Here is a 26,020-nt window from a genome sequence, read left to right on the forward strand (position 1 = left end):
ATTTAGGAATCATATGGCTGAGGGGAAGAAGCTGTTCCTGAATCACTCAGTGAGCGCCTTCAGGCTTCTGTACCTCCTTCTGATGGTAACAATAAGAGGGTATGCCTGGGTGATGGGGGTCCTTAATAATGGACAAGGCATTTCTGACGCACTGATCCTTGAAGATGTCTTGGATACAACGGAGGCTAGTAAGCAAGATGGAGCTGACTAATTTTTACAACTTCCTGTAGCTTTCTGTAAATTATTACTAATACCTCCAGTTTCTTCAGCCACCTCTTTCATAACCCTGGGGTATAGTCCATCTGGTCCAGGTGACCTATCTACCTTTAGACCTTTCAGCTTTCCAAGCAACTGCACTCACTTTTGGCCCCTGATACTCTTGAATTTCTGGCACACCTCTCAATGTGAAAAACATACCTCTGATATTCACGCCTGCTAAGTAATTATTGATCATTTTAATCAACCTACCAATATAGTCAATCTGGCACTTAATTGACCTGTTCATCATTTGACAATTATTGGTGCATTGTGCAGGTACACAGATGTCATGCTGTTGATAAATGACCAGCTGGCCAAATTTTATGTCATCCCTAAATTTAGATACCAAGTTTTTGATTGCTGAGTCATGAAGACTGATACAAAGGTTCCAGAAGGCCTCTGACAAGGTGCCACACATGAGGCTGCTTACCAAGTTAAGAGCCCATGGTATTACAGGGAAGCTACTAACATGGTTAGAGCATTGGCTTATTGGTAGGAGGCAGCAAGTGGGAATAAATGGATCCTTTTCTGGTTGTCTGCCAGTGACTAGTGGTGGTTCGCAGGGGTCGGTGTTGGGACTGCTTCTTTATATGCTGGTTATTAATGATTTAGGTGATGGAATAGATGGCTTTGTTGCCAAGTTTACAGGTGATACAAAGATTGGTGGAGAGGCAGGTAGTGTTGAGGAAACAGGAAGGCTGCAAAAGGACTTGGACATATAAGGAGAACGGGCAAGAGAGTGGGAAATAAATACAATGTTGAAAAATGCATGCACTTTGGTAGAAAAAATAAATGTGCAAACTATTTCTAAACAGGGAGAAAATCCAAAAATCTGAGATGCAAAGGGACTTAGGAGTCCTTGTGCAGAACATCCTAAAGGTTAACTTTCAGGTTTAGTCAGTGGTGAGGAAGGCAAATGCAATGTTAGCATTCCTTTCAAGAGGTCTAGAACACAAGAGCTGGCATGTGATGCTGAGGCTTTATAAGGCACTGGTGAGACCTCACCTGAAGTATTGTGAACAGTTTTGAGCTCCTCATCTAAGAATAGATGTGCTGGCATTGGAGAGGGTTCAGAGGAGGTTCACAAGGATGATTCCGGGAATGAAAGGGTTATCTTAAGAGGAATGTCTGATTGTTCTGGGTTCTGGAATTTAGAAGGATGAGGAAGGATCTCATTGAAATATTTCAAATGTTGAAAGTTCCAGACAGAGTAAATGTGGAAAGGATGTTTCCCATGGTGGGAGAGTCTAGGACAAGAGGGTACAGCCTCACGCTAGAGGGGCATCCATTTAAAACAGAGATGCAGAGAAATTTCTTTAGACAGAGGGTGGTGAATTTGTGGAATTTATTACTACAGGCAGCTGAGGAGGCCAAGTATTTAACGCAGATATTGACAGGTTCTTGATTGGACATGGCATCAAATGTTACGAGGAGAAGGCTGGGGAGTGGGGCTGAAGAGGGGAAAAAAATCTGCCATGATTCAATGGCACAGCAGACTTGACGGGCCAAATGGCCTATTTCTGTTCCTATACCTTATGGTCTTAAAACACTTATTCAGTTTGTCTGCCACTTCCTTGTCCCCCATTACTACCTCTCCAGCATCATTTTCCAGTGGTCCAATATCCACTCTTGCCTCTCTTTTATTCTTTATATATCTGAAAAACTTTTGCTATCTTTGATATTATTTCAACTTTTCTCTCCTTCTGATTCTTCTAGCTACCTTTGGCTGGTTTTTATAAATTCCCCAATTCTCTATCTTGCCACTAATTTTTGCTATATTATATGCCCTCCCTTATCCTTTTATACCATCTCTGACTTCTCTTGTCAGGCACAGTTGCATCATCCGAACTAAGAATTTCCACCTTTCAAGAAACAAACCCTTGTGCTTGCTTTTCTAATGGTCTTGTTAGCCCATTGTTTTGTAATTTCTCTACTTGTAATCCCAAACCACGTCAATCCTCCACCCTTCATAAACTCATAGCACATAGAACATTACATCACAGTACAGGCCCTTTGGCCCACAATGTTGTGATAACCTTTTAAGTTATTCTGAGATCAATCTAACCCTTCCCTCCTACATAGCCCTCCATTTTTCTATCATCCATGTGCCTATCTAAAAGTCTCTTAAATATAATTGCCTCTATCATCACCCCCAGTAGGGCATTTCATGCATCCACCACTCTCTGTGTGAAAAACATACCTGACATTCACTCCAGATCGGTAATTATTGATCATTTTAATTTTCCTACCAATATGGTCAATCTGGCACTTAATTGACCTGTTAATCATTTGACAATTATTGGTGCATTGTGCAGGTACATGGATGCCATGCTCTTGATTGATGACCAGCTGGCCGAATTTTATGTCATCCCTAAAAGTAAATATCAAGTTTTTGATTGCTGAGTCACGAAGATAAGCTGTGTACCCCTAATACACCAGCACCTATAGTCCATCCTTTACCCCTCTCCATGCCGACTGTCCTCCCAGCAGTTAGCTATCCATGAATTCTGCATTCGTTATTCTACTACGGGTCTCTCACGGAGGCCTGTGGAAAATTTACATTACCTTCACTGCACCACCATTGTCTACATTCGTATATTTAAACTGGAGGTTGATGAGCTCTTGATTAGTCAAGGCATCAAAGGTTACAGGGAGAGGGCAGGAGAATAGATTTGAGGGGAATAATAAATGAGACATGATGAGATGGCAGAGAGGATTCAATGGGCTGAATGGCCTAACTTTGCCCCTGTGTCTTATGGTTATAGTACTCTCTCCTCAAAATGACGGAGACAGAGGCGGAGTTAAAATGGTGCTAAATAGCAACTTCTTTGCTTGCATCTTTGGAAACAGCTCTATTTCCATCTTTAATATCTTTATTTTTCCCTTTCTGGATTCTTTTGAAGACCCTGACCTGGAGTTACACACTGACTTCAGTTCTTTGCGGGAATGCAACCCGTTCTCGGGGTTTCAGGACTGGCCGTTGTTCAGCATGCCAAGGGGTTGACCTGAGAGGCGGCCTAGTGTTTGGAAGCCTGCAATCTCAGGGCTCTGGAGACAGACAGATCGAGGGTCAGTGTTGCAGCAGGAGACTCGTGTGTTGTCGGGGAGGCCGGAAAATCTTTCACTGTGGGCCCGAAAACCTGAGAATTTTGCGATCTTTGGGCACAGAACTTGTAAAAAGCGACGAAACGGGCTTTTTAACATCATAAACCAGCGGGTTGTTGTTATGTCTCCGACTCGCTGTGAAAGTGGGGGACACCTCCCTCTCCCTTAGTTAGGAGAGAGAGAATCTGTGGGTTGCTAAATGCCGGATGAAATGCGATAGTCTTTGGTGTAACTGCAAGGTCTGTGTCTTTGCTATCGCTTAGCTCAGTAGCGGGTGAGATTTTTGTTTTGCCAGTGGGGGGAAGGGGGGATTGTTGCTTGCCGCTCCTTACGCACAGAAGGGGGGAGCTGGTGGGGGGAACCTTGGAGTTCTCACGTTTAACTGTCGTTCATTCTTTAGGGCATTTCTCTGTTTTTTGTGGATGTTTTGTAAAGAAAAAGCATTTCAGGATGTATATTGTATACATTTCTCTGACATTAAATTGAACCTTTGAACCTTTGAAATATGTACTGTTGGTGAAACAAAACATTCCATTTCAAATAGAATAGAAAATATACAAATCGTGTATGAACTCAGTAACACATAGTTCATAAGAAGAGTAACTATACACAGACTGAAATCTTACCCAAATAAATGCAGGGAAGGTGGTTCTGTTTGGCGATCTCCTGCGCTCGAACATGTTTCTTCACGGTGATCGGATAGTAAGACCCTCCCTTCACTGTCGCATCATTGGCAACTATCAAACATTCAACCCTGTAAATAACACATGTGGTTCAGAACCAACACTGAAAAGCACAAGACCATATAATGGTGCTAGAAAGTTTGTGAAACCTGTAGAATTTTCTCTATTTCTGCATTAGTAAGACCTAAAATGTGCCAAGATCTTTCCATATGTCCTAAAACTAGATAAAGAGAACCCAATTAAAAAAATAACACAAAAACATTATACTCGTTCAGTTATCTATTGAGAAAAATGATCCAAGATTCCATGTATGTGTTGGAAAAAGTATGTAAACCTTTGTTTTCAGTAACCGATGTGACCCCCTTGTACAGCAATAACTTCAACCAAATGAGGCCTCACCTTGAATATTGTGAACAGTTCACAGCTCCTTATTTAAGAAAAGATGCGCTGGCTGCTTGTTAAGCAGCCTCATGTGTGGCACTTTATCATATGCCTTCTGAAAATCCAAGTAAATGACATCCACTGTCTCTCCTTTGTCCACTCTGCTGTTACTTCCTCGAAGAACTCTTAACAGATTTGACAAGCAAGATTCCCCTTCACAGAAACCATGCTGACTTGAACTTACTTTATCATTAGTCTCCAAGTACCTTGAAACCCCATCCTTAATAATAGACTCCAACACTTTCCCAACCACTGAGGTTAGGCTAACTGGCCTACAATTTCCTTCCTTTTACCTACCTCCTTTCTTAAAGAGTAGAGTGACATTTGCAATCTTCCAATCCATAGGGAACATGCCAGAATCAAGTGATTCTTGAAAGATCATGACCATTGCATCCATTATCTCTTCAGCAACCTCTCTTCAGAATTCTGGGATGTAGTCCATCTTGTCCAGGTGACCCATCCACCTTAAGACCTTTGAGTTTGCCTAGCACATTTTCCTTTGTAATAACAAGGGCACTCACTCCTGCTCCCTGACACTCACTGACCTCTAGCACACTGCTAGTGTCTTCCACAGTGAAGGCAGATGCAAAGTACTCATTTTTATTATTGGGTAGTTGTGCTCATATCACAACTTCTCCCTTCTTATAGCTTTTTTAGTTGCCTTTTGTTGGATTTTAAAAGCTTCCCAATCATCCAACTTCCCACTCACTTTTGCTACCTTATAGACCCTTTCCTTGGCTTTTATGCAGTTCTTAACTTTCCATTTTTCAGCCATAGTTGCCTACCCCTGCAATTTGAGAACTTCCTCTTCTGTGGGACATATCTATCCAGTGCCTTGTGAACTATTCCCAGAAACTTCAGCCATCTCTGCTCTGCCGTCATCCCCGTCAGTATCCTCCTCCAATCCAACTGGGCGAGGTCTTTTCTTATGCCTCTGTAATTCCCTTTATTCCATTGCAATACTGATACATGTGACTTATGTTTCTCCTTCTCAAATTGCAATATGAATTCAATTATATTATGATCACTGCCTCCTAAGGGTTCCTTGACATTAAGCTCCCTAATAAGATCTGGGTTATTACACAACACGCAATCTGAGATAGCCTTTCCCTGAGTAGGCTCAAGCACAAGCTGCTCTAAAAAGCCATCTCGCAGGCATTCAACAAATTCCCTCTCTTGCGATCTGACACCAACCTGATTTTCCCAATCCCCTTGCATATTGAAGTCCCCCATTACAATTGTGTCATTATCCTTATTACATGCCTTTTCCAACTCCCTTTACAATCTCAACACCACAACTTGGTTGTTATTTGGAGGCCTATATATGATTCCCATAATGTTTTTTTCACCCTTGCAGATTCTTAAGTCCACCTACAAAGATTCAACATTATCTGACCCCATGTCACCTCGTTATAAAGATGGAATTCCATCTCTTATCAACAGAGCCACACCACTGCCTGTGCCTTCCTGCCTGTCCTTTCAATACAAAGTATATCCTTTGATGTTAAGCTCCAATCTATGTCCTTCTTTCAGCCATGACTCAGTGATGCCCACAACGTCATACCGACAAATCTCTAATTGCACAAGTTTGTCCACCTTATTTCAAATGCTACACACATTTAAATACAGCAGCTTCAGTCCTGTGTTCTTTGCCCTTTTGAATTTTGCCCCTTGGTACAATTTAACTCTTTGGTCTGTCTGCATTTGTACACAATCATTGGCTGGTCCTTCCTTACCTTCATGTTACACCCGTCATCTACTTGTAAACCTGCTGGCTCACCTTCAGCTCTATCATACGGGTTTCCATCCTCCTGCCATATTAGCTTAAACCACTCTCAACAACTCTAGTAAACATGCCCACAAGAATATTGGTCCCCCTCAGATTCAAGTGCAACCCGTCCCTTTTGCACAGGTCCCACCTGTCCCAGAAGGGGTCCCAATTATCCAGAAATCTGTATCCCTTCCCACTGCTCCAATTCTTCGGCCACGCATTTATCTGTCACCTCATTCTATTCCCATCCTCACTGTCACAGTGACACAGGCAGCAATCTCGAATTTACTACCTTTGAAGTCCTGCTTCTCAGCTTCCTTCCTAATGCCCTGTATTCTTTTTTCAGGACCTCCTCCCTTTTTCGACCTATGTCATTGGTACCAATATGTACCACAACCTCTGACTGCTCACCCTTTTCAGGATATATGTCAGGGCCGTTGTTATTTATGTTACATATCAAAGATTTGAATGACATAATTGATGGAATTATGGATAAATTTACATATGATATGAAAATAAGTGGAGAGGCAGGTAGTGTTGGGGAACCATAGAGTCTGCAGAAGGACTTACTGAATTGAATTGAATTGACTGTACTTCTTATCTCCTTCACATACATGAGAATTAAAAATCGTTCTGTTATGTCTCCATCTAAATGTGCAATGCGCAATCATAGTAATTTATAATAAATAGAACAGTCAATGTAATATGGAGTACACTTAAATCTGCGTGAGTTCATCAGTCTGGTGGCCTAGTGGAAGAAGCTGTCCCGGAGCCCATTGGTCCTGGCTTTATGCTGCGGTACCATTTCCCGGATGGTAGCAGCTGGAATAGATTGTGGTTGGGATGGCTTGGGTCTCCAGTAATCCTTCGGGCCCTTTTTACACACCTGCCCTTGTAAATGTCCTGAATCATGGGAAGTTCACAACTACAGATTAGGAGAATGGGCAAAGAAGTGGCAGATGGAATGCAGTGTTGGGAAGTGTGTGGTTATGCACTTTGGGAGAAATAAAAAGGTGGACTATTTACTAAATGGAGAGAAATTCAAAAATCCAAGGAGCAAAGCAACCTGGGAGTCCTTGTACAAGATGCCCTAAAGATTAATTTGCAGGTTGAGTCTGCCCTGAGGAAGTCAAATGCATTTGAGAGGATTAGGAAGTAATGTTGAGGCTTTAAAAGGCACCGGTGAAGCCTCACTTGGAAAATAATGAGTTTTTGGCCCAGAAATGTTCACTAGAATTATTCCTGTTATGAAAAGATTAACGTACGAGGACTGATTGATAGCTCTGGGTCTGTTTTCACTGGATTTCAGAAGAATGAAGGGGGAACTTATAGAACATTGAAAGGCATTGATAAGAGTGGACGTGGAGAGGATGTTTCCTATGATGGGCGAGTTTAAGACCAGAGGGCACAGCCTCAGAATAGAGGCAACAGAGATGTGGTGGAATTTCTTTTTAGCAGAGTGCAGTGAATCTGTGGAATTTGTTGCTTGATGGGCCAAATGGCCTACTTCTGCTCCTAATATCTTATGGTTTTATGGTCTTAAATATGCTCAATGACCTGGCTTCCACAGCCCTATGTATTATTGAATTCTACAAATTCACCACTTTGTGGCTACAGAAATTCCTTCTCATCTCTGTTGTAAATGGACATTCCTCCATTCTGAGGCTGTGCTCTCTGGTCCAATACTGATCCATTATGGGAAACATCCTCTCCACATCCACTCTGTCTAGGCCTTTCAATATTCAAATGGTTTCAAAGAGATCCTACCCTAGCTTTCAATGAGATCTTCCCTCATTCTTCTGAACTCCAACCAGTACAGGCCCAGAGCCATCAAATGCTCCTCATATGTTAACCCGTACATTCCCGGAATCATTCTTGTGAACCTCCTCTGGACTCTCTCCAACATCAGCACATCTTTTCTTAGATAAGTGACATAAAACTGCTCACAATACTCAAAGCACAGTCTGACCAATGCCTTATAAATTCTCAACGTCACATTCTTGCTATTATATTCCTGTCTTCTTAAAATGAATGCTAACATTGCATTTGCCTTCCTTACACAAACTCAACCTGCATGTTAAGCTTCAGGGAATCCTGCACAAGAACTCCCAAGTCACTTTGCACCTCTGATTTTTGAATTTTCTCTCTGTTTAGAAAATAGTCTACACTTTTATACTGCGTCCCGTGTTCCTGGTGCTCCTTCCATATATTGGCGAGACCCGACGCAGGCTGGGAGACCATTTCGCTGAACACCTACACTCTGTTGCCAGAGAAAGCAGGATCTCCCAGTGGCCATACATTTTAATTCCACATCCCATTTCCATTCCCATTGTGACATGTCTATCCACGGCCTCCTCCACTGTAAAGATGAAGCCACACTCAGTTTGGAGGAACAACACCTTATATTCCGTCTGGGTAGCCTCCAACCTGATGGCATGAACATTGACTTCTCCAACTTCCACTAATGCCACTCCTCCCCTTCCATCCCATCCCTTATTTAGTTATATATTTTTTATTTTTTTAATTTCTTTCCCTCTTTTTTTCTCTCTCTCTCTTTTTCCTCCTTCTGCCCCTCTCACTATAACTCCTTGCCAGCTCTCCACCCTCCGGGCTCTCCTCCCCCACCCTTCTCTTTCTCCCCAGGCTTCCCGTCCCATGATCCTCTCCCTTCTCCAGCCTTGTATCCCTTTTGCCAATCAACTTTCCAGCTCTTAGATCCACCCCTCCCCTCCTGTCTTCTCCTATCATTTTGGATCTCCCCCTCCCCCTCCCCCTCCCACTTTCAAATCTCTTACTATCTCTTCTTTCAGTTAGTCCTGACGAAGGGTCCCGGCCCGAAACGTCGACTGTACCTCTTCCGATAGATGCTGCCTGGCCTGCTGCGTTCACCAGCAGTTTTTGTGTGTGTTGCTTGAATTTCCAGCATCTGCAGATTTCCTCGTGTCTACATCTTTATTCGTTTGACCAAAATGCATGACCATACACTTCCCAACACTTTACTCCATCTAACACTCCTGTGCCCATTCTCCCAATCTGTCCAGTCCTTCTGCAGACTGCCTGCTTCCTCGACCCCACCTGTCTATGATCGTCTGCAAAAATGACCACAAAGCCGTCAATTCCATCATCCATATCGTTGACATGTAACACGAAAAGATTGGGTTCCAGTACCAGCCCCGGTTGTCACGAGTAGCCAATCAGAAAAGGCACTCTTTATTCTGACTCTTTGCTTCCTGCCAATGTCAATCAATGCTTGCATCATTCCTGTAATACCATGCGCTGTAAACATTTGAAGCAGCCTCCCGTTTGGCACCTTGTTAAAAGCTTTCTCAAAATGCAAAACACAAGAAATTCTGCAGGAAATCTCAGGTAACACTTAAAAGTGCTGGAGGAACTCAGTAGGTCAGGCAGCATACAGGTGTCCCCCGCTTTTCGAACTTTCGCTTTACTGGTGTTCGCTCAGAAGGTCAGGCAGTATACATGGAAATTACCAAACAGTTGACGTTTTGGTTCAAGACCCTTCTTCAGGACCTGCTGAGTTCCTCCAGCACCTTGTGTGTGTTACACCCAAAAATTCACCTGTCAAAACACACCTTCTCCCATTCTTTCTCCATCTACCCCGATACTTCAAATTTTCTCTCATTTCCTTCCCATATCCCCTTAACTTCCCTCTCGCTTTATCCATGAGATCCACTCTCTGTTCCGCGGACCATATTCACACTCAACCACCCCCTCGAATCTGCCTTCTAGGGACAACAGACACAGGAGGCTCTTCAAAATCTAAAACCTGCTGCTGGAAATCTGAAATAGAAACACTGACAATAGGGTATGTTCTGCAGTGTGCAGAACAAGGGAAAAAATCATACAACCGTCAATTGAAAATATTCTTCCAGACAGGAGGAAATTTTAACTTCCCAAAGTAACGTCCAGCTTTCCTACATCCCCACCTCAGATAGCACCACAGTCAAAAATAATTTACTCAGCGATGACAGCTATGGTCATGTCTAGCAAAACACCCACAGTAAATCACCCTGAATCTCACAGTAAATCACTTAGTCTCATGTCCCCTACATTAAATTACCACGACACTCACAGTAAATCACCCAGTTTCACAATCCCCCAAAGTAAATCATCCAGGCTCCCACAGTAAATCACCCAGCCTCACGCCCCCACAGTAAATCACCACGACACTCACAGTAAGTCACCCAATCTCACAGTTCTTCACAGCAAGTCACCACGAGACTCACAGTAAATCACACAATCTCACAGTCCCCCGCAGAAAATCACGACTCGCACAGTAAATCATCACATCCCCCACAGTAAATCACCACGAGACTCACAGTAAATCACACAATCTCACAGTCCTCCACAGTAAATCACCGCGAGACTCACAGTAAATCACACAATCTCACTGTCCTCCACAGTAAATCATCCAGATTCCCACAGTAAATCACCCAGTCTCACAGTCCTCCACAGTAAAGCACCACGAGACTCACAGTAAATCATCAAATCTCACAGTCTTCCATAGTAAATCACCACGACACTCACAGTAAATCATCCAATCTCACAGTCCCCCACAGTAAATCACCACGAGACTCACAGTAAATTACACAGTCTCACAGTCCCCCACAGTAAATTATCCAGACTCCCACAGTAAATCACCTGGTCTCACAGTCCTCCACAGTAAATCACCACGAGTCTCACAGTAAATCACCCAGACACTCACAGTAAATCATTCAGACTCACAGTAAATCACCCAGACTCTCACAGTAAATCACCCAGACACTCACAGTAAATCACCCGGACACTCGCAGTATTTCACCCAGACTCTCGCAGTAAATCACCCAGACTCTCATAGCACCCCACAGTAATTCACCCAAACTGTGATAGTACCCCATAGTAAATCAAGTCCAGCACTGTCAACACGAGGAATTCTGCAGATGCTGGAAATTCAAGCAACACACATCAAAGTTGCTGATGAACGCAGCAGGCCAGGCAGCATCTCCAGGAAGAGGTACAGTCGACGTTTCAGAAGGGTCTCGGCCTGAAACGTCGACTGTACCTCTTCCTAGAGATGCTGCCTGGCCTGCTGCGTTCACCAGCAACTTTGATGTGTGTTGCCAGCACTGTCAATGGACTTTTTTAACAAGCCATCAAAGACGTTGAAATAGAACTATGTAGGAAAGATGCCCTTAATTTCTACAGATTTAAAAACTGTCATAACTGGAGCCTGGGGGAAGTTAATGGCCCTTTGGTGTGAGAAAATCCAATATAACAATTTGATATTTCCTGCCATCTGGGAGATTGATAGGTATTGTCTGGTTTTGCAGATTTACCGGCTTACATACAATAGGAGTCTAAGTCTTCCCTTACGCAAGCGCTTATCCTTGGAATGATTTGTCAAGTTTCCACAGAAAAGCACCATTTACACTGGATTAGAGACCAATGACTGCCAGGGAGAGTCCACAGATTTCTGTCCAATTGAGAGGATAAGTGCAGACATCCCACCCTTCAAAAACTCATTTCAGGGAGGTAGCACCATCAATTTGCAGGAGATTCCTGGAATTTCCGGGAGAGGTGGGATGTCTGCAATAGAGTAGCTCCTTAGCAGCTAGCCAGCTAGTTTAAATAACGTTAGCTATGCTAATGAACGAATGACACCTGTTAAACTCACCTCAACATGTCTTTTACAGTCTTAACCCACCATGGGCAATAGAAAAGTCACTGTTGCAAACAGTGCAGTGAGCAACACTGTCATTATTTTTGACCCTATCAGGCAGGGGTACACTTTAGTGTAGTCTGGGGTGATGTACATTTTACTTTTTCTTCTTTTGGAACACCCTGCCACTCTGACATTTTATGGAACTCTCTCGCTCTTGCTCTTGCTCTCTTGCTCGTGGTCGCTCTCTCTTGCTCTCACTCGCGCTTGCTCTCTCGCTCTTGCTTTCTTGCTCTTGCGCTCGCTCTCTCGCGCGCTCTCTCACACTCGCTCTCAAAAAAAGCAATTTCCAGGACACTGTATATAATTTGTGGGCATCAGGGAGCCACTATTAATTTGCAGGAGACTCCTGGAACTTCCAGGAGGAGTGGGATGTCTGTAAGTGACAACTTGCACTTGTGACAGGAGGATTTCCAAACAAAAAGTGTACTATACCACAGAAAAAGATATTCGGAAATCTGGTCAAAAATACAGTTTGAGTATTATGAAGGACAGATGGGGAAGTGATGGAGAGGTTTACAGAAGGAAACTCAAAATGAAAGCAGTAGTAAACAGGCTGACAAAGGAGCATTAAAATCAGAATGTCCAAGAGGACTGAATGAGGTGGGTGCAGATATTGAGATGGCTTACAAAGACTACAGAAGCAAAGACACCATTGGACATTTAGATAGCATACAGTGACTGCATATGTTGGTCAAAAGGGTTCAGTCACTTGGCATTCAAGATGGGAAAGTACCGTAGATTTGTGGAAGAAACCGGAGAGTGGTAGTAGATAGTTGCCTCTCTAACTGGAGGCCTGTGACTAGTGAAGTACCACAGGGATTGGTGCTGAGTCTTCTGTTGTTTGTCATTTATATCAATGATCTGGATGATAATGTAGTAAACTGGATCAGCAAATTTGCAGATGACACCAAGATTAGGTGTGTAGTGGATATCAAAGCTTGCAGTGGGATCTGGACAAGCTGAAAAAAAGGATTCAAGATGGCAGATAGAATTTAATTCAGATAGGTGTGAGGTATTGCACTTCGGGAGAACCAATCAGGATAGGTCTTACACAGTGAATGGTCGGGCACTGAGAATGTGGTAAAACAAAGGGATCTGGGATACAGGTACATAATTTATTTAAAGAGGTGGTACAGGTACTGTAGATAAGATTAAAGAGAGCTTTTGGTATATTGGCCTGCATAACTCAATGTATTGAGTCCAGGAATTGGGATGTTATGTTGAAATTGCATAAGATGTCACTGAGGCCTAAACTGGAGTATTCTGTATGGACCTCAAGTAAAACTATGAAACTGAGGCCCGTATGAAACTCAGCTTCTAAATGGGCCATGATAAGTTTACCATTTTAATGGAATATTACTAAAATATACATCATTCTATTGGAACGCTGAATGAAATGAATGAGAAAATATGCAAATGCGGCAACTAAACAGCTTACGTACGTGTGTGTGGGAGTGTGAGTGGGTGGGGGGGGTGTGGGGTGTGTGTGTGTGGGTGGGTGGGGGTGTGTGTGTGTGGGTGGGGGTGTGGGGGTGTGTGTGTGTGGGGGTGTGGGTGTGTGTGGGGGGGTGTGGGTGTGTGGGTGTGTGTGTGTTGGGGGTGTGGGTGTGTGTGTGGGTGTGTGTGTGTTGGGGGTGTGGGTGTGTGTGTGGGTGTGCGGGGGGTGGGCTGTGTGTGTGTGTGTGTGTGTGTGGGGGTGTGTGGGGGTGTGTGTGTGGGTGTGTGTGTGTGTGGCATGGGTGTGTGTGTCTGTGTGCCCCCTTCTTGCTCTTCTCAGCCTCTTCTTCAGCTCCTTTCTTGCTACCCTATATTCCTCAATAGACCCATCTGATCCTTGCTTCCTAAACCTTACGTATGCTGCCTTCTTCCTCCTGACTAGACTTTCCACCTCACTTGTCACCCATGGTTCCCTCACCCTACCATTCTTTATCTTCCTCACCGGGACAAATTTATCCCTAACATCCTGCAAGAGATCTCTAAACATCAACCACACGTCCATTGTACATTTCCCTGCAAAAACATCATCCCAATTCACACGCACAAGTTCTAGCCTTATAGCCTCATAATTTGCCCTTCCCCAATTAAAAATTTTCCTGTCCTCTCTGATTCTATCCTTTTCCATGATAATGCTAAAGGCCAGGGAGCGGTGGTCACTGTCCCCCAGATGCTCACCGACTGAGAGATCTGTGACCCGACCCGGTTCATAACCAAGTACTAGATCTAGTATGGCATTCCTCCTAGTCGGCCTGTCCACATACTGTGACAGGAATCCGTCCTGGACACACTTAACAAACTCTGCCCCATCTAAACCCTTGGAACTAATCAGGTGCCAATCAATATTAGGGAAGTTAAAAGTCACCCATGATAACAACCCTGTTATTTTTGCACCTTTCCAAAATCTGCCTCCCAATCTGCTCCTCTGTATCTCTGCTGCTACCAGGGGGCCTATAGAGAGAATGAGGGGGTTCTCACTGAAACTTATCGCATATTGAATTTTGCAACTTATCAAATATTGAATTTTGAAAGGCCCAAATAGAGTGGAAGTGGAGAGGAGGTTATCTTATAGTGGGGGAGTTTAGGACCAGAGTGCACAGCCTCAGAACAGAGGGACGTCCTCTTAGCCAGAGGATGGTGAATTTATGGAATCCACTGCCTTGGACAGCTATGGAGGCCAAATCATTAGGTACGTTTAAAGCCAAATCATTCGGTACATTTAAAGCTGAAGTTGATAGGTTCCTGATTAGTCAGGTGTCAAATTTTACAGGACCAGGCAAGAGAATGGGGTTGAGGGGGATAATAAATCAGCCATGATGGAATGGAGTGCAACCAGATGGGCTAAGTGGTCTAATTCTGCTCCTAGTTCAGGGTCTCACATAAGAACATAAGAAATAGGAGCAGGAGTCGGCCATCTGCCCCGTCAAACCTGCTCCGCCATTCAATAAGATCATGGCTGACCTGGCCATGAACTCATCTTCACCTACCTGCCTTTTTCCCCATAATTCTTAATTCCCCTACTTTGCAAAAAACTATCCAACCTTGTCTTAAATATATTTACTGAGGTAGCCTCCACAGCTTCATTGTGCAGAGAATTCCACAGATTCACCACTCTCTGGGAAAAGCAGTTCCTCTTCATCTACATCCTAAATCTACTCCCCCAAATCTTGAGGCTATGTCCCCTAGTTCTAGTCTCACCTACCAGTGGAAACAACTTTCCTGCCTCTGTCTTATCTATCCCCTTCATAATTTTATGCTTCTACCAGATCTCCTCTTATTCTTCTGAATTCCAGCGAGTCCAGTTCCAGGCAACTCAATCTCTCCTCACAGTCTAACCCCCTCATCTCTGGAATCAACCTGGTGAACCTCCTCTGCACCGCCTTCAAAACAGTATATCCTTCCTCAAGTAAGGAGAACAGATCTGCACACAGTACTCCAGTTGCGGCCTCACCATTACCTGTACAGTTGTAGTATAGCCTCTGCTCTTAAAATCAATCCCTCTAGCAATGAAGGCCAACATTCCATTTGCTTTCTTGATAGCTTGCTGCACCTGCAAACCAACCTTCTGTGATTCATGCACAAGCACTGCCAAGTCCCTCTGCACAGCAGCATGCTGTAATATTTTACCATTTAAATAATAACCTGCTCTTTCATTTTTCATTCCAAAGTGGATGACCTCGCATTTACCAACATTGTACTCCATCTGCCAGACCCTTGCCCACTCACTTGACCTATCTATATCTCTGCAGACTCTCCATATCTTCTGTACTATTTGCTTTTCCACTCAATTTACTATCATCAGCAAACTTATATACACTAAACTCAGTCCCCTCTTCCAGATTGTTAATGCAAATCGTGAACAGCTGCAACCCCTGCAACACACCACTCACCACTGATTGCCAACCAGAGTAACACCCATGTGTCCCAACTCTCTGCTTTCTATTAGTTAACCAATCCTCTATCCTTGCTTATACATCACCCCCAACTCTTAGCATCCTTATTTTATGGATTAGGCTTTTACGTGGCACCTTATTGAACACCTTCTGCAAATCCAAGTAAATAACGTCCATCTGTACCCCTCTATCCACTGTGCTTGTTATATCCTCAAAGAACTCTAGTAAGTTTGTCAAACAGGACCTGCCTTTGCTGAATCCATGCTGTGTCTCCCAGGTGATCCATTTCTTTCCAGATGCCTTGCTATTTCTTCTTTAATGTTAGCTTCGAGCATTTTCCCAACTACAGATGTTAAACTAGCTGGCCTATAGTTACTTGCCTTTGCCTACATACTTTTTTGAACAGTGGTGTGACATTGCCATCTTCCAATCTGCCCAGAGTGCAGAGAATTTTGGTAAATCATCACCATAGCCTTGACTATAACTTCTGCCATTTCTTTCAGTACCCTGAGATGCATTCCATCAGGACCAGGGGACTTAGCTATCTTCAGGCCACAAGTTTGCTCAGCTCTACCTCTTTATGGTCCAATATTTTTCTGCAGCATTTCAACAATGCCCTTCTTCCAGAGTTCCTGCTCTTGTGAAGACAAATAATAAAAAAATACTTTCTGAGAAGATTTCTTAGTCTTTTATGTTTAGTAAAATGTAAGCTGCAAGTGGAAATTAAGCATTTCACATGTTAATAATGAAATGAAATTCATGAAAATAAAGGGAATAGAGGGACATGGATGAAATAAAGGATACATTTAGTATAAACATAAGAGATTCTGCAGATACTGGAAATCCAGAGCAACGCACACAAAATGCTGGAGGAACTCAGCAGATCAGGTAGCAACTATGGTTGGAACTAAGCAGTCAATGTTTCAGGCAAAGATCTTTCATCAGACATTTAGTACAAACTGGCAACAAGATCAGCACAACATTGTGGGCCAAATAGCCTAACCACTGCTGTATTATTCTATGACCCATATAAACTAAGATCTGATCTTTCCCCTCTACTTTCTTGGGTGTAAAATTTCTCCAAGGTTTTCCCTAACTGCTCATCCTCTTTTGAGGTCCTGGAACCCTGTCTGTTGAATTCTCCTGTCTGTATAAGATAAGAATTGTTCTAGTTTCTGAGCACAAAATTGTTTCATCATAGCCACCAGGACAGAGACTAATTTTTCCACCATCTACCTACCTTCCACTTCAGTCTTCCATACCTTCATACAGGAAGCAGTTGGGAAAATGACCCTTACCCCGATACACTTCCGATGCCCGTAATGATGCCTCCCGCAGGCACCTCCTCATCTCCGTACAGCTGGTAACCCGCAAACTGGGAAAACTCCAGGAAAGGTGACCTGGCAAATCAAACAAGTTTAACACAAAAGTAACTCCATGGTAGTTCTTACTGGTAACACCCTGCCTGGATAACATGCTTCCTGTAGGAGCCTGCCCTACAGTGCGACAAGATGGTTATTACAAACATGGTAGCCACCATCTTTTAGAGTAACTCATTGATGCAGCATTACACAGGCTTGCTCAGGTATGGGTACACTTCTATGCTGCACCTCCACTGCTAAATAAGCACATACCTCAATGATTTAAGACTCCTTTGTTTCAGTGTAGGACCAAAATTATGATGGAATTAGAAGTCCAATGCGCACCAAATTTTTATTTTCATTCACTGCAGCAATATATTCTCAGGGCAAAAATATTACAGGTATTCTTTCTGAAAGTGTGAAACTTGAATCACAACAAAACTTGATAGAAGAAATATTTAAGTAATGGTTTTATTTACTGAGATATTAATGTTAAATTTGAACAATGATAATTTGAAGGTAATCATTTATTGGGTAACCACTACATATGGGCTGATAAAGAAGATCCATGGCAATGTGAACAATAATGTGGACTGGTGACAAGCATCAGCCTCCCTTCCCTGAGAAACTATGAAAGCTTTAGTATATTTATAACCATCAAAGAATATTCTGATTACCCATTCTAGTCATGTCTCCTAGCGTTGGTTATTTTAAAAAAAAGTACTAACTCATGAGGAAAAGCTAAATTTTGCAGAGTTTTCAATAATAACTGATTTATCTTGGGGCACTTTAATGTACAAATATCTTTGCATTCTCCTGTGCATGACTGATACTCAATTCTTACGTCAAATAAACATCTAATACATCATGAGGTTGCCATGACTTACAATTTTACATATATATTTTTAATAAAACTGAGCAGCAAATATGTAACATTTTTGAATATTTGGTGCCCTTATTTACAAAAGATAGGATGACATATTTAAGTGCTCCGATAAAGACTTTGGTCACTTGGGGAAAGTAACGAATAATTATACCAAATTTATTTTGAATCCCATGGAGCATGTGGAAACCTTCCAATACCCAGGCGGCTCTTTTCTTCCTTTCTTTCTTTTTAGGTAGGACTATATATGGGGGGGGAGGGTTAAGGGGAGGGGGGAGGGTAGATTCTATTATTTTCATGTATTCCTTTTGAAAATTCAATAAAAATTATATTACAAAAAAAAATAAAACTGAGCAGCTATATTTCTAAACAACAAACCTGAGAGAAGGAAACAGGAAATTCTTCATATATTATCTGCACTAATCTGTTTATTAATTCATAGAAATTTGGATCTGGCTTTAAAAGAAATGAAAATATTTGTTTTATGTTGTGCCCAATGAGAAACAGGTAATCTAAAAGTATTTTACAGTAGGTGTTCAGCTAGAACAATACATTTTAATTTAGATTATGTAAATATTAAATTAGATTACTTCTATTTGACTTGCTCAAGACTAAGACAAAGACAAAGAGGAAGTCTCATAACAGATCCCACAATTGTAAGAATCTGTGAATACTGGTTGTCCTTCAGAGCAGAAACCATTCACTCACCCCGGATCTAACAACTGGTCAATACGTTCTCTCGGAAGCAACTTTCCTCGGGACATGTGCCTCTGCCGAGCCTTTTCTCCTCCCCCTGTATCACAAGTAAAAGGTTACTGTAACAAACGTAACTTGACAAACAAGTCAAAATGAATACAGTGGATTCCGGTTCACTGGGCCACTCATTTGGGACAACTTTTAAAGAACAAACACTAATCGAGAAAATAGTTGGGATTCCCTTCATTTATTTGGGACAATATGTTGCATAGTTGGGACAGGCGTTTGTATGGTGGTTAGACACTACACCGTGCTTAGAGCGAACAGATTTTAAATCGGATCAGAGGTGTGTGTGTGTGTGTGTGTGTGTCTTCAAAAAGCAGTGATTTTTGTCACTGACAGTGACCAAGAAGTAAGCTGTAAGCAATTCAGAAATGACTTGCTCACTGCAGTTTCAACCATTTAGGCTTGGAGATGCCAGAAATGGCTGGGAGTGAAAATCAAACAATTTTAGTACTTTAGCAAGTGAGAGACTACAAAGTACTTGAAGATATCGACAGTCATCTTGAATGTTACAATGAAAATGTAAATTTGGAGGATGCAACTGTTGAAAGCATTGCATGAAGGCAGTCCATTATCTGCAATAGATGTTTATACTGATTTTGTTCATTTACAGTCAATCAAATGAACACAGCAGCGTACACTGTATGAATTCCTCTGTCGATAACTGTTAGGAACTAAAACACAGTTTTATAGTACTGAAATGTTCTAGTTGTGTTGAACGTCACTTAAATACATAATTTGTTACTCAGTTTGTCTTTTTTTTAATACATTTTAACTATTTCTATGAAACCTCAGCTAATAAGGGCAGCTGCTTAAATCAGCCAAATTGTACTGTCCGATGTGTTGCAATTAACCGGAATCTATTGTATTTTCGTCTTGCAAATTACCAAAAACAGCTATTGTAAAAGTTAAAATAAACTCAGAGGTTAAAGGAAAACATCAAATTTGTTCTAAATACCATCAGAGCTGCTCACAGGTGCAGGTATTTTGGTTCTGATTCTAAAAATTTGACCACAATACATTAGACTTGCTAAAAGTTTTAAAAAACATTTGGATCATAAAAGTTTCATTGTGCATGTGCCTACACATGATATTGGCACCTAGTTATACAATAACTGATTTTAACATAAATCTCTGGGTTCACTATTTATTCCGGTCCATTATTGTGCATTTGCCACTGAAACTCGGGAGTATGGAATTGTGTGTGATACAAGGGGCTAAGAGAAACATGTGAACTCTAATTCTCCCAATATCACCAAAACAGCCCAATGGGATCAGAAGTCCTTTGAAAATTAAAAAAATACTCTAGAGTGTCCACTGTAAAGCTCTGTTCACAAACCACAAATGAGAACACAGAATGCAACTCAAAATCATATCAACCCAGTGACTATTCTCTGCACAGACTCATGCCTATCTCTAAGTGAACATCTCTTAATACGGGTCCAATCATCTGAGCTGGAAAGCCAGAACAATGAAACACTGGCAGCAACACAAAATCACCTTTCAGATACATAGTCTAAACCTGACTTGCTCAGGGAAATTGTCTAGAGGAATACTCCGGAACTAACCCAGTACAGAGGACAGTCACACGTCACTCGTCCACACAGGCAGCAGTACAAACGACAGTCACATGTCAATCGCCCACACAGGCAGCAGTACAGACAACAGTCACACATCACTCGTCCACACAGACAGTAATACAGGGAACAGTCATACTTCACTCGTCCACACAGACAGCAGTACAAACGACAGTCACATGTCAATCGCCCACACAGGCAGCCGTACAGACAACAGTCACACTTCACTCGTCCACACTGACAGTACAGACAACAGTCACACGTCACTCATCCACACAGACAGTACAGGGAACAGTCACTGTTCACTCGTCCACACAGACAGTAATACAGGGAACAGTCACACTTCACTCGTCCACACAGACAGCAGTACAAACAACAGTCACACGTCACTCGTGCACACTGACAGTACTGAGAACAATCACATGTCATTTGTCCACACAGACAGTAATACAGGGAACAGTCACACTTCACTAGTCCACACAGACAGCAGTACAAACAACAGTCACACATCACTCGTCCACACAGACAGTAACACAGAGAACAGTCACATGTCACTCATCCACACTGACAGTAATACAGAGAACAGTCACACTTCACTCGTCCACACAGACAACAGTACAGAGAACAGTCACACGTCACTTGTCCACACATACAGTACTGAGAATTGTCACATGTCACTCATCCAAACAGGCAGCAGTACAAATGACAGTCAGACGTCACTCGTCCACAGAGTCAGCAGTAGAGAAGACAGACACATCATTCATCCACAGCTCGCAGCAGAACACAATGCTTGGTCTCACCACCCTGCTTTACCCACGTAGCGCTGCAAATTACTTTTTTAAAAGGCTAGAAAGTCCTTTATGTTACATTCCACCATTTTTACACACAGAAAGCTCCAAATCACAGTCTCTGCTACCAATAGCTAGGCCAAAAAAATCCCAAAGTAATGCAATGAAGGTGGCGATGTTTTGTAATGGGTTAGTGTAATGGGTTGGTGTAATGGATTGGTATAATGGGTTAGTGTAATGGGTTAGTGTAATGCTTTACAGAGCCAGCAACCTGGGTTTATTTCTACTTTTGTCTGTAAGGAGTTTGTACACACCCCCTATAACTGCATGGGTTTCCTCCAGATGATCCAGGTTCTTTCTACAGTCCAAAGATGTCTGAGTTATCTTGTGGGCGCACTGTGCTACTGCCAGAAGCATGGTGACGTTTGCAGGCTGCCCCCAGCCCATGCTCAGACTGTGTTGATCGTTGACACAAACAACACATTTCATTGTATGTATTTAAACACAAACAACAGGAATTCTGCAGATGCTGGAAATTCAAGCAACACACATCAAAGTTGCTGGTGAACGCAGCAGGCCAGGCAGCATCTCTAGGAAGAGGTGCAGTCGACGTTTCAGGCCGAGACCCTTCGTCAGGACTAACTGAAGGAAGAGTGAGTAAGGGATTTGAAAGTTGGAGGGGGAGGGGGAGATCCAAAATGATAGGAGAAGACAGGAGGGGGAGGGATGGAGCCAAGAGCTGGACAGGTGATTGGCAAAAGGGGATACGAGAGGATCATGGGACAGGAGGCTTATAGTACCTCCCTCCCCTTTCTAGATCTTTCTGTCTCTGTCTCTGGAGACAGCTTATCCACTGATGTCTACCATAAGCCTATTGACTCTCACAGCTATCTGGACTATTCCTCTTCTCACCCTGTCTCTTGCAAAAACGCCATCCCCTTCTCGCAATTCCTCCGTCTCCGCCGCATCTGCTCTCAGGATGAGGCTTTTCATTCTAGGACGAGGGAGATGTCTTCATTTTTTAAAGAAAGGGGCTTCCCTTCCTCCACCATCAACTCTGCTCTTAAACGCATCTCCCCCATTTCACCTACATCTGCTCTCACTCCATCCTCCCGCCACCCCACTAGGAATAGGGTTCCCCTGGTCCTCACCTACCACCCCACCAGCCTCCGGGTCCAACATATTATTCTCCGTAACTTCCACCACCTCCAACGGGATCCCACCACTAAGCACACCTTTCCCTCCCCGCCTCTCTCTGCATTCCGCAGGGATCGCTCCCTACACAACTCCCTTGTCCATTCGTCCCCCCCATCCCTCCCACTGATCTCCCTCCTGGCACTTATCCGTGTAAGCGGAACCAGTGCTACACATGCCCTTACACTTCCTCCCTTACCACCATTCAGGGCCCCAAACAGTCCTTCCAGGTGAGACGACATTTCACCTGTGAGTCGACTGGGGTGATATACTGCGTCCGGTGCTCCCGATGTGGCCTTTTATATATTGGCAAGACCTGACGCAGACTGGGAGACCGCTTTGCTGAACATCTACGCTCTGTCCGCCAGAGAAAGCAGGATCTCCCAGTGGCCACACATTTTAATTCCACATCCCATTCCCATTCTGACATGTCTATCCACGGCCTCCTCTACTGTAAAAATGAAGCCACACTCGGGTTGGAGGAACAACACCTTATATTCCGTCTGGGTAGCCTCCAACCTGATGGCATGACATCGACTTCTCTAACTTCCGCTAATGCCCCACCTCCCCCTCGTACCCCATCCGTTTTTTATTTTTATACACACATTCTTTCTCTCACTCTCCTTTTTCTCCCTCTGTCCCTCTGACTATACCCCTTGCCCATCCTCTGGGTTCCCCCCCCCTTGTCTTTCTTCCCAGACCTCCTGTCCCATGATCCTCTTGTATCCCTTTTGCCTATCACCTGTCCAGTTCTTGGCTCTATCCCTCCCCCTCCTGTCTTCTCCTGTCATTTTGGATCTCCCCCTCCCCCTCGCACTTTCAAATCTCTTACTAACTCTTCCTTCAGTTAGTCCTGACGAAGGGTCTCGGCCTGAAACGTCGACTGTACCTCCCTGCTGCGTTCACCAGCAACTTTGATGTGTGTCATTGTAGGTATCGTCATTTCAACGTAAATATGACAAATAAAGCTAATTTTTCTCTGAATTTCAATAATTTTCACTAAATATGTGGAAACTCGTTGAATATTACTTTACATTTTTGAAAACTCACCCAATCTGATTTTCTCTGCTCGTTCATTCAATTCTGTCACTAATATCTTCATTCTTTCATGATTTTCCTTGAAGGTAAACAGAGATTTGAGGATAAGCTTGGACAGTTTATTTTCACCCAGTGTCTTTTACAGTAATTCATATGTATAAAGCGTATTTTTAACTTAGACGAGGTAAAGTGACAAACAATTGCATTCCATGGTAAAAGAATGCCATTGCTAATAAATTCATACGCTAACTCATAGGCACTATGGCAGCCTAGCAGTTAGCATGACACGATTACAGCTCAGGGCGTCAGAGTTCTGCGTTCATTTCCAGTGCCATCTGTGAGGAGGGTGTACGTTCTCCCCTTGAGCGCATGGGTTTCCTCTGGGGGCTCCCGTTTCCTCCCACAGTCCAAGGATGTAGCAGTCAGTACGTGACTTGGTTACTGTAAACTGCCCCGTGATTATGCGAGGATTAAACAGGTGGGTTGCTGGGTGCACAGCTCACCGGGCCTGTTCCACACCGTATCTCTAATAAATAAATACATGAAGACTCAGCATCAATGGACAGGAGAGGTGCTCTGTGTTATGGAATGCAACTGAAAATGAAGGTTCCTTCTTACAGGTTTGCCTGGCCTGTAGGGGTGTTTCTCCTCGTTCATTCACACTCACAAGACCGACATTACTGAGGGGCCAATCTAGTAAGGAGGTGAGGAAGAAACTGAAAAAACCACACACAGCTGTACAAGTACAAAATTAAAGCTACCCAGCTCAGGGGCAATTTCCAGTGGACATTAAATACTACATCCACAAATTAATAGTAAAAGAAAACTGACAATCACTCAGAATGTGACTGACAAACACGAGAAAATCTGCAGATGCTGGAAATCCAAGCCACACACACAAAATGCTGGAGGATCTCAGCAGGTGAGGTAGCATCCATGGACCCTTCATCAGGACTGAAAAAAAAGCTGAGAACTCACAGTAAGAAGGTGGGAGAAGGGGAGGAACAAGTACAAGGTGACAGTTGATAGGTGAATCCGGAAGAGGGGTTGGGGTGAGGTAAAGAGCTGGGAAGTTGATTGGTGGAAGAGATAAATGGCCAGAGAAGGGGGAATCTAATAAGAGCAGGTAGAAGACCTTGAAATAAAGGGAAAGGGGAGGTGATGGGCAGGCAAGGAGATGAGGTGAGGGAATGGTGAAGGGACCAATTGCCAGAAATTCAAGAAATTGACGTTCATGCCATCAGGTTGGAGTCTATCCAGATGAGTATAAGGTGTTCCTCCTCCAACCTGAGTGTGGCCTCATTGCGGCAGTAGAGGAGGCCATGGACTGACATGTTGGCATGGGAATGGGAAGTAGACTTGAAGTGTGTGGCCAACGGGAGATCCCACTTTTTCCGGTCGATGGACTGTAGGTGCTCAGCAAAGCAGTCTCCCAATCTACACCGGGTCTCACCAATATACAAAAAGCAACACAGGGGCAGTAGGTACAGTAGCTGACCCAAGCACACTTACAGGTGAAGTGTCACCTCACCTGGAATGACTGTTTGCATGCAGCTGCAACTTCTAACAATCAGTGTTAAGCAGTTGGAGCTGGACCTGGACGAACTCCAGATCGTTCAGGATGTTGATGTCAGGGATAAGTTTAGGTACAGAGGTGTCGTCAGGGTAAGTTTTTTTTATGCAAAGTGGTGAGTGCGTGGAATGGGCTGCCAGCGACAGTGGTGGAGGTGGATACGATAGGGTCTTTTAAGAGACTTCTGGATAGGTACATGGAGCTTAGAAAAATAGAGGGCCATGGGTAACCCTAGGTAATTTCTAAGTAAGTACATGTTGGGCAGAGCATTGTGGGCCGAAGGGCCTGAATTGTGCTGTAGGCTTTCTATGTGTCTATGCTGAGCAGTGATAAACAGGACATATAGACAGGTAGTCACACCTTTCAAGTGCAAGTCACAGGAAATTGGGTGACAGTCAGGAAGGGGAAAGGGGTTAGGGAGCAGAGCACCCCTGTGGCCATTCCTCTCAACAATAGGTATATCACTTCGGATACTGTTGGGGAGGGGTTGACATAAAAGAGGAAAGTGACGGTAGTCAGGTCTCTGGCACTGAGTCTGCCTCTGTGAATCAGAAGGGAAAGGGGGAGAACAGGCACGCTGTAGTGAGAGGGGATTTGTTAGTTAGGGGAGTGCGCATGTGCCGGTCATGTATGCAGCCTGTTACAGTTGCTCCGTAGTTTCTTACTTTTAAACTTTTTAACTTAGTTATGTGTGGTATTTTTTTTTTCTCACGGTCACACGTTGAAGCTGCACCCTCTCTAACATGCTGGTGGAGAGAGTTTTACTTGTTTTTTTTAGCACTGGAAATAGTTACATTCGGACACGTCTCGTTAGCGTGTCAGCAGGATGGCCGCATTGTTTATTTAACCAATTTCCCCCGGGATCAATAAAGTATGACTATGACTATGAGTGGGCAGGAGGCTCTGTAGGTGAGAACAAGATTTCCGGATGCTATGTTGCCTCCTGGGTGTTAGAGTCCAGGATATCTTGGATTGAGTCCTCA

General features: G+C 43.4%; 1 protein-coding gene across 1 annotated transcript in view; it reads right to left on the minus strand.

Moving 5' to 3' along the window:
* Nucleotides 1–26,020, minus strand: part of mccc2 (methylcrotonyl-CoA carboxylase subunit 2) — a 124,287-nt gene that overhangs the window by 86,124 nt on the left and 12,143 nt on the right. Inside the window, exons 2-5 of the mRNA XM_072281174.1 lie at nt 23,477–23,543; nt 18,817–18,901; nt 17,163–17,264; nt 3,990–4,117 (exon numbers count right to left, since the gene is read on the minus strand). Coding sequence (XP_072137275.1) covers nt 3,990–4,117; nt 17,163–17,264; nt 18,817–18,901; nt 23,477–23,543 — 382 coding nt within the window. The remainder of the gene's footprint in view (nt 1–3,989; nt 4,118–17,162; nt 17,265–18,816; nt 18,902–23,476; nt 23,544–26,020) is intronic.

Source organism: Mobula birostris, chromosome 17, assembly GCF_030028105.1.
Source record: "Mobula birostris isolate sMobBir1 chromosome 17, sMobBir1.hap1, whole genome shotgun sequence".
Classification (NCBI taxonomy): Eukaryota; Metazoa; Chordata; class Chondrichthyes; order Myliobatiformes; family Myliobatidae; genus Mobula; species Mobula birostris.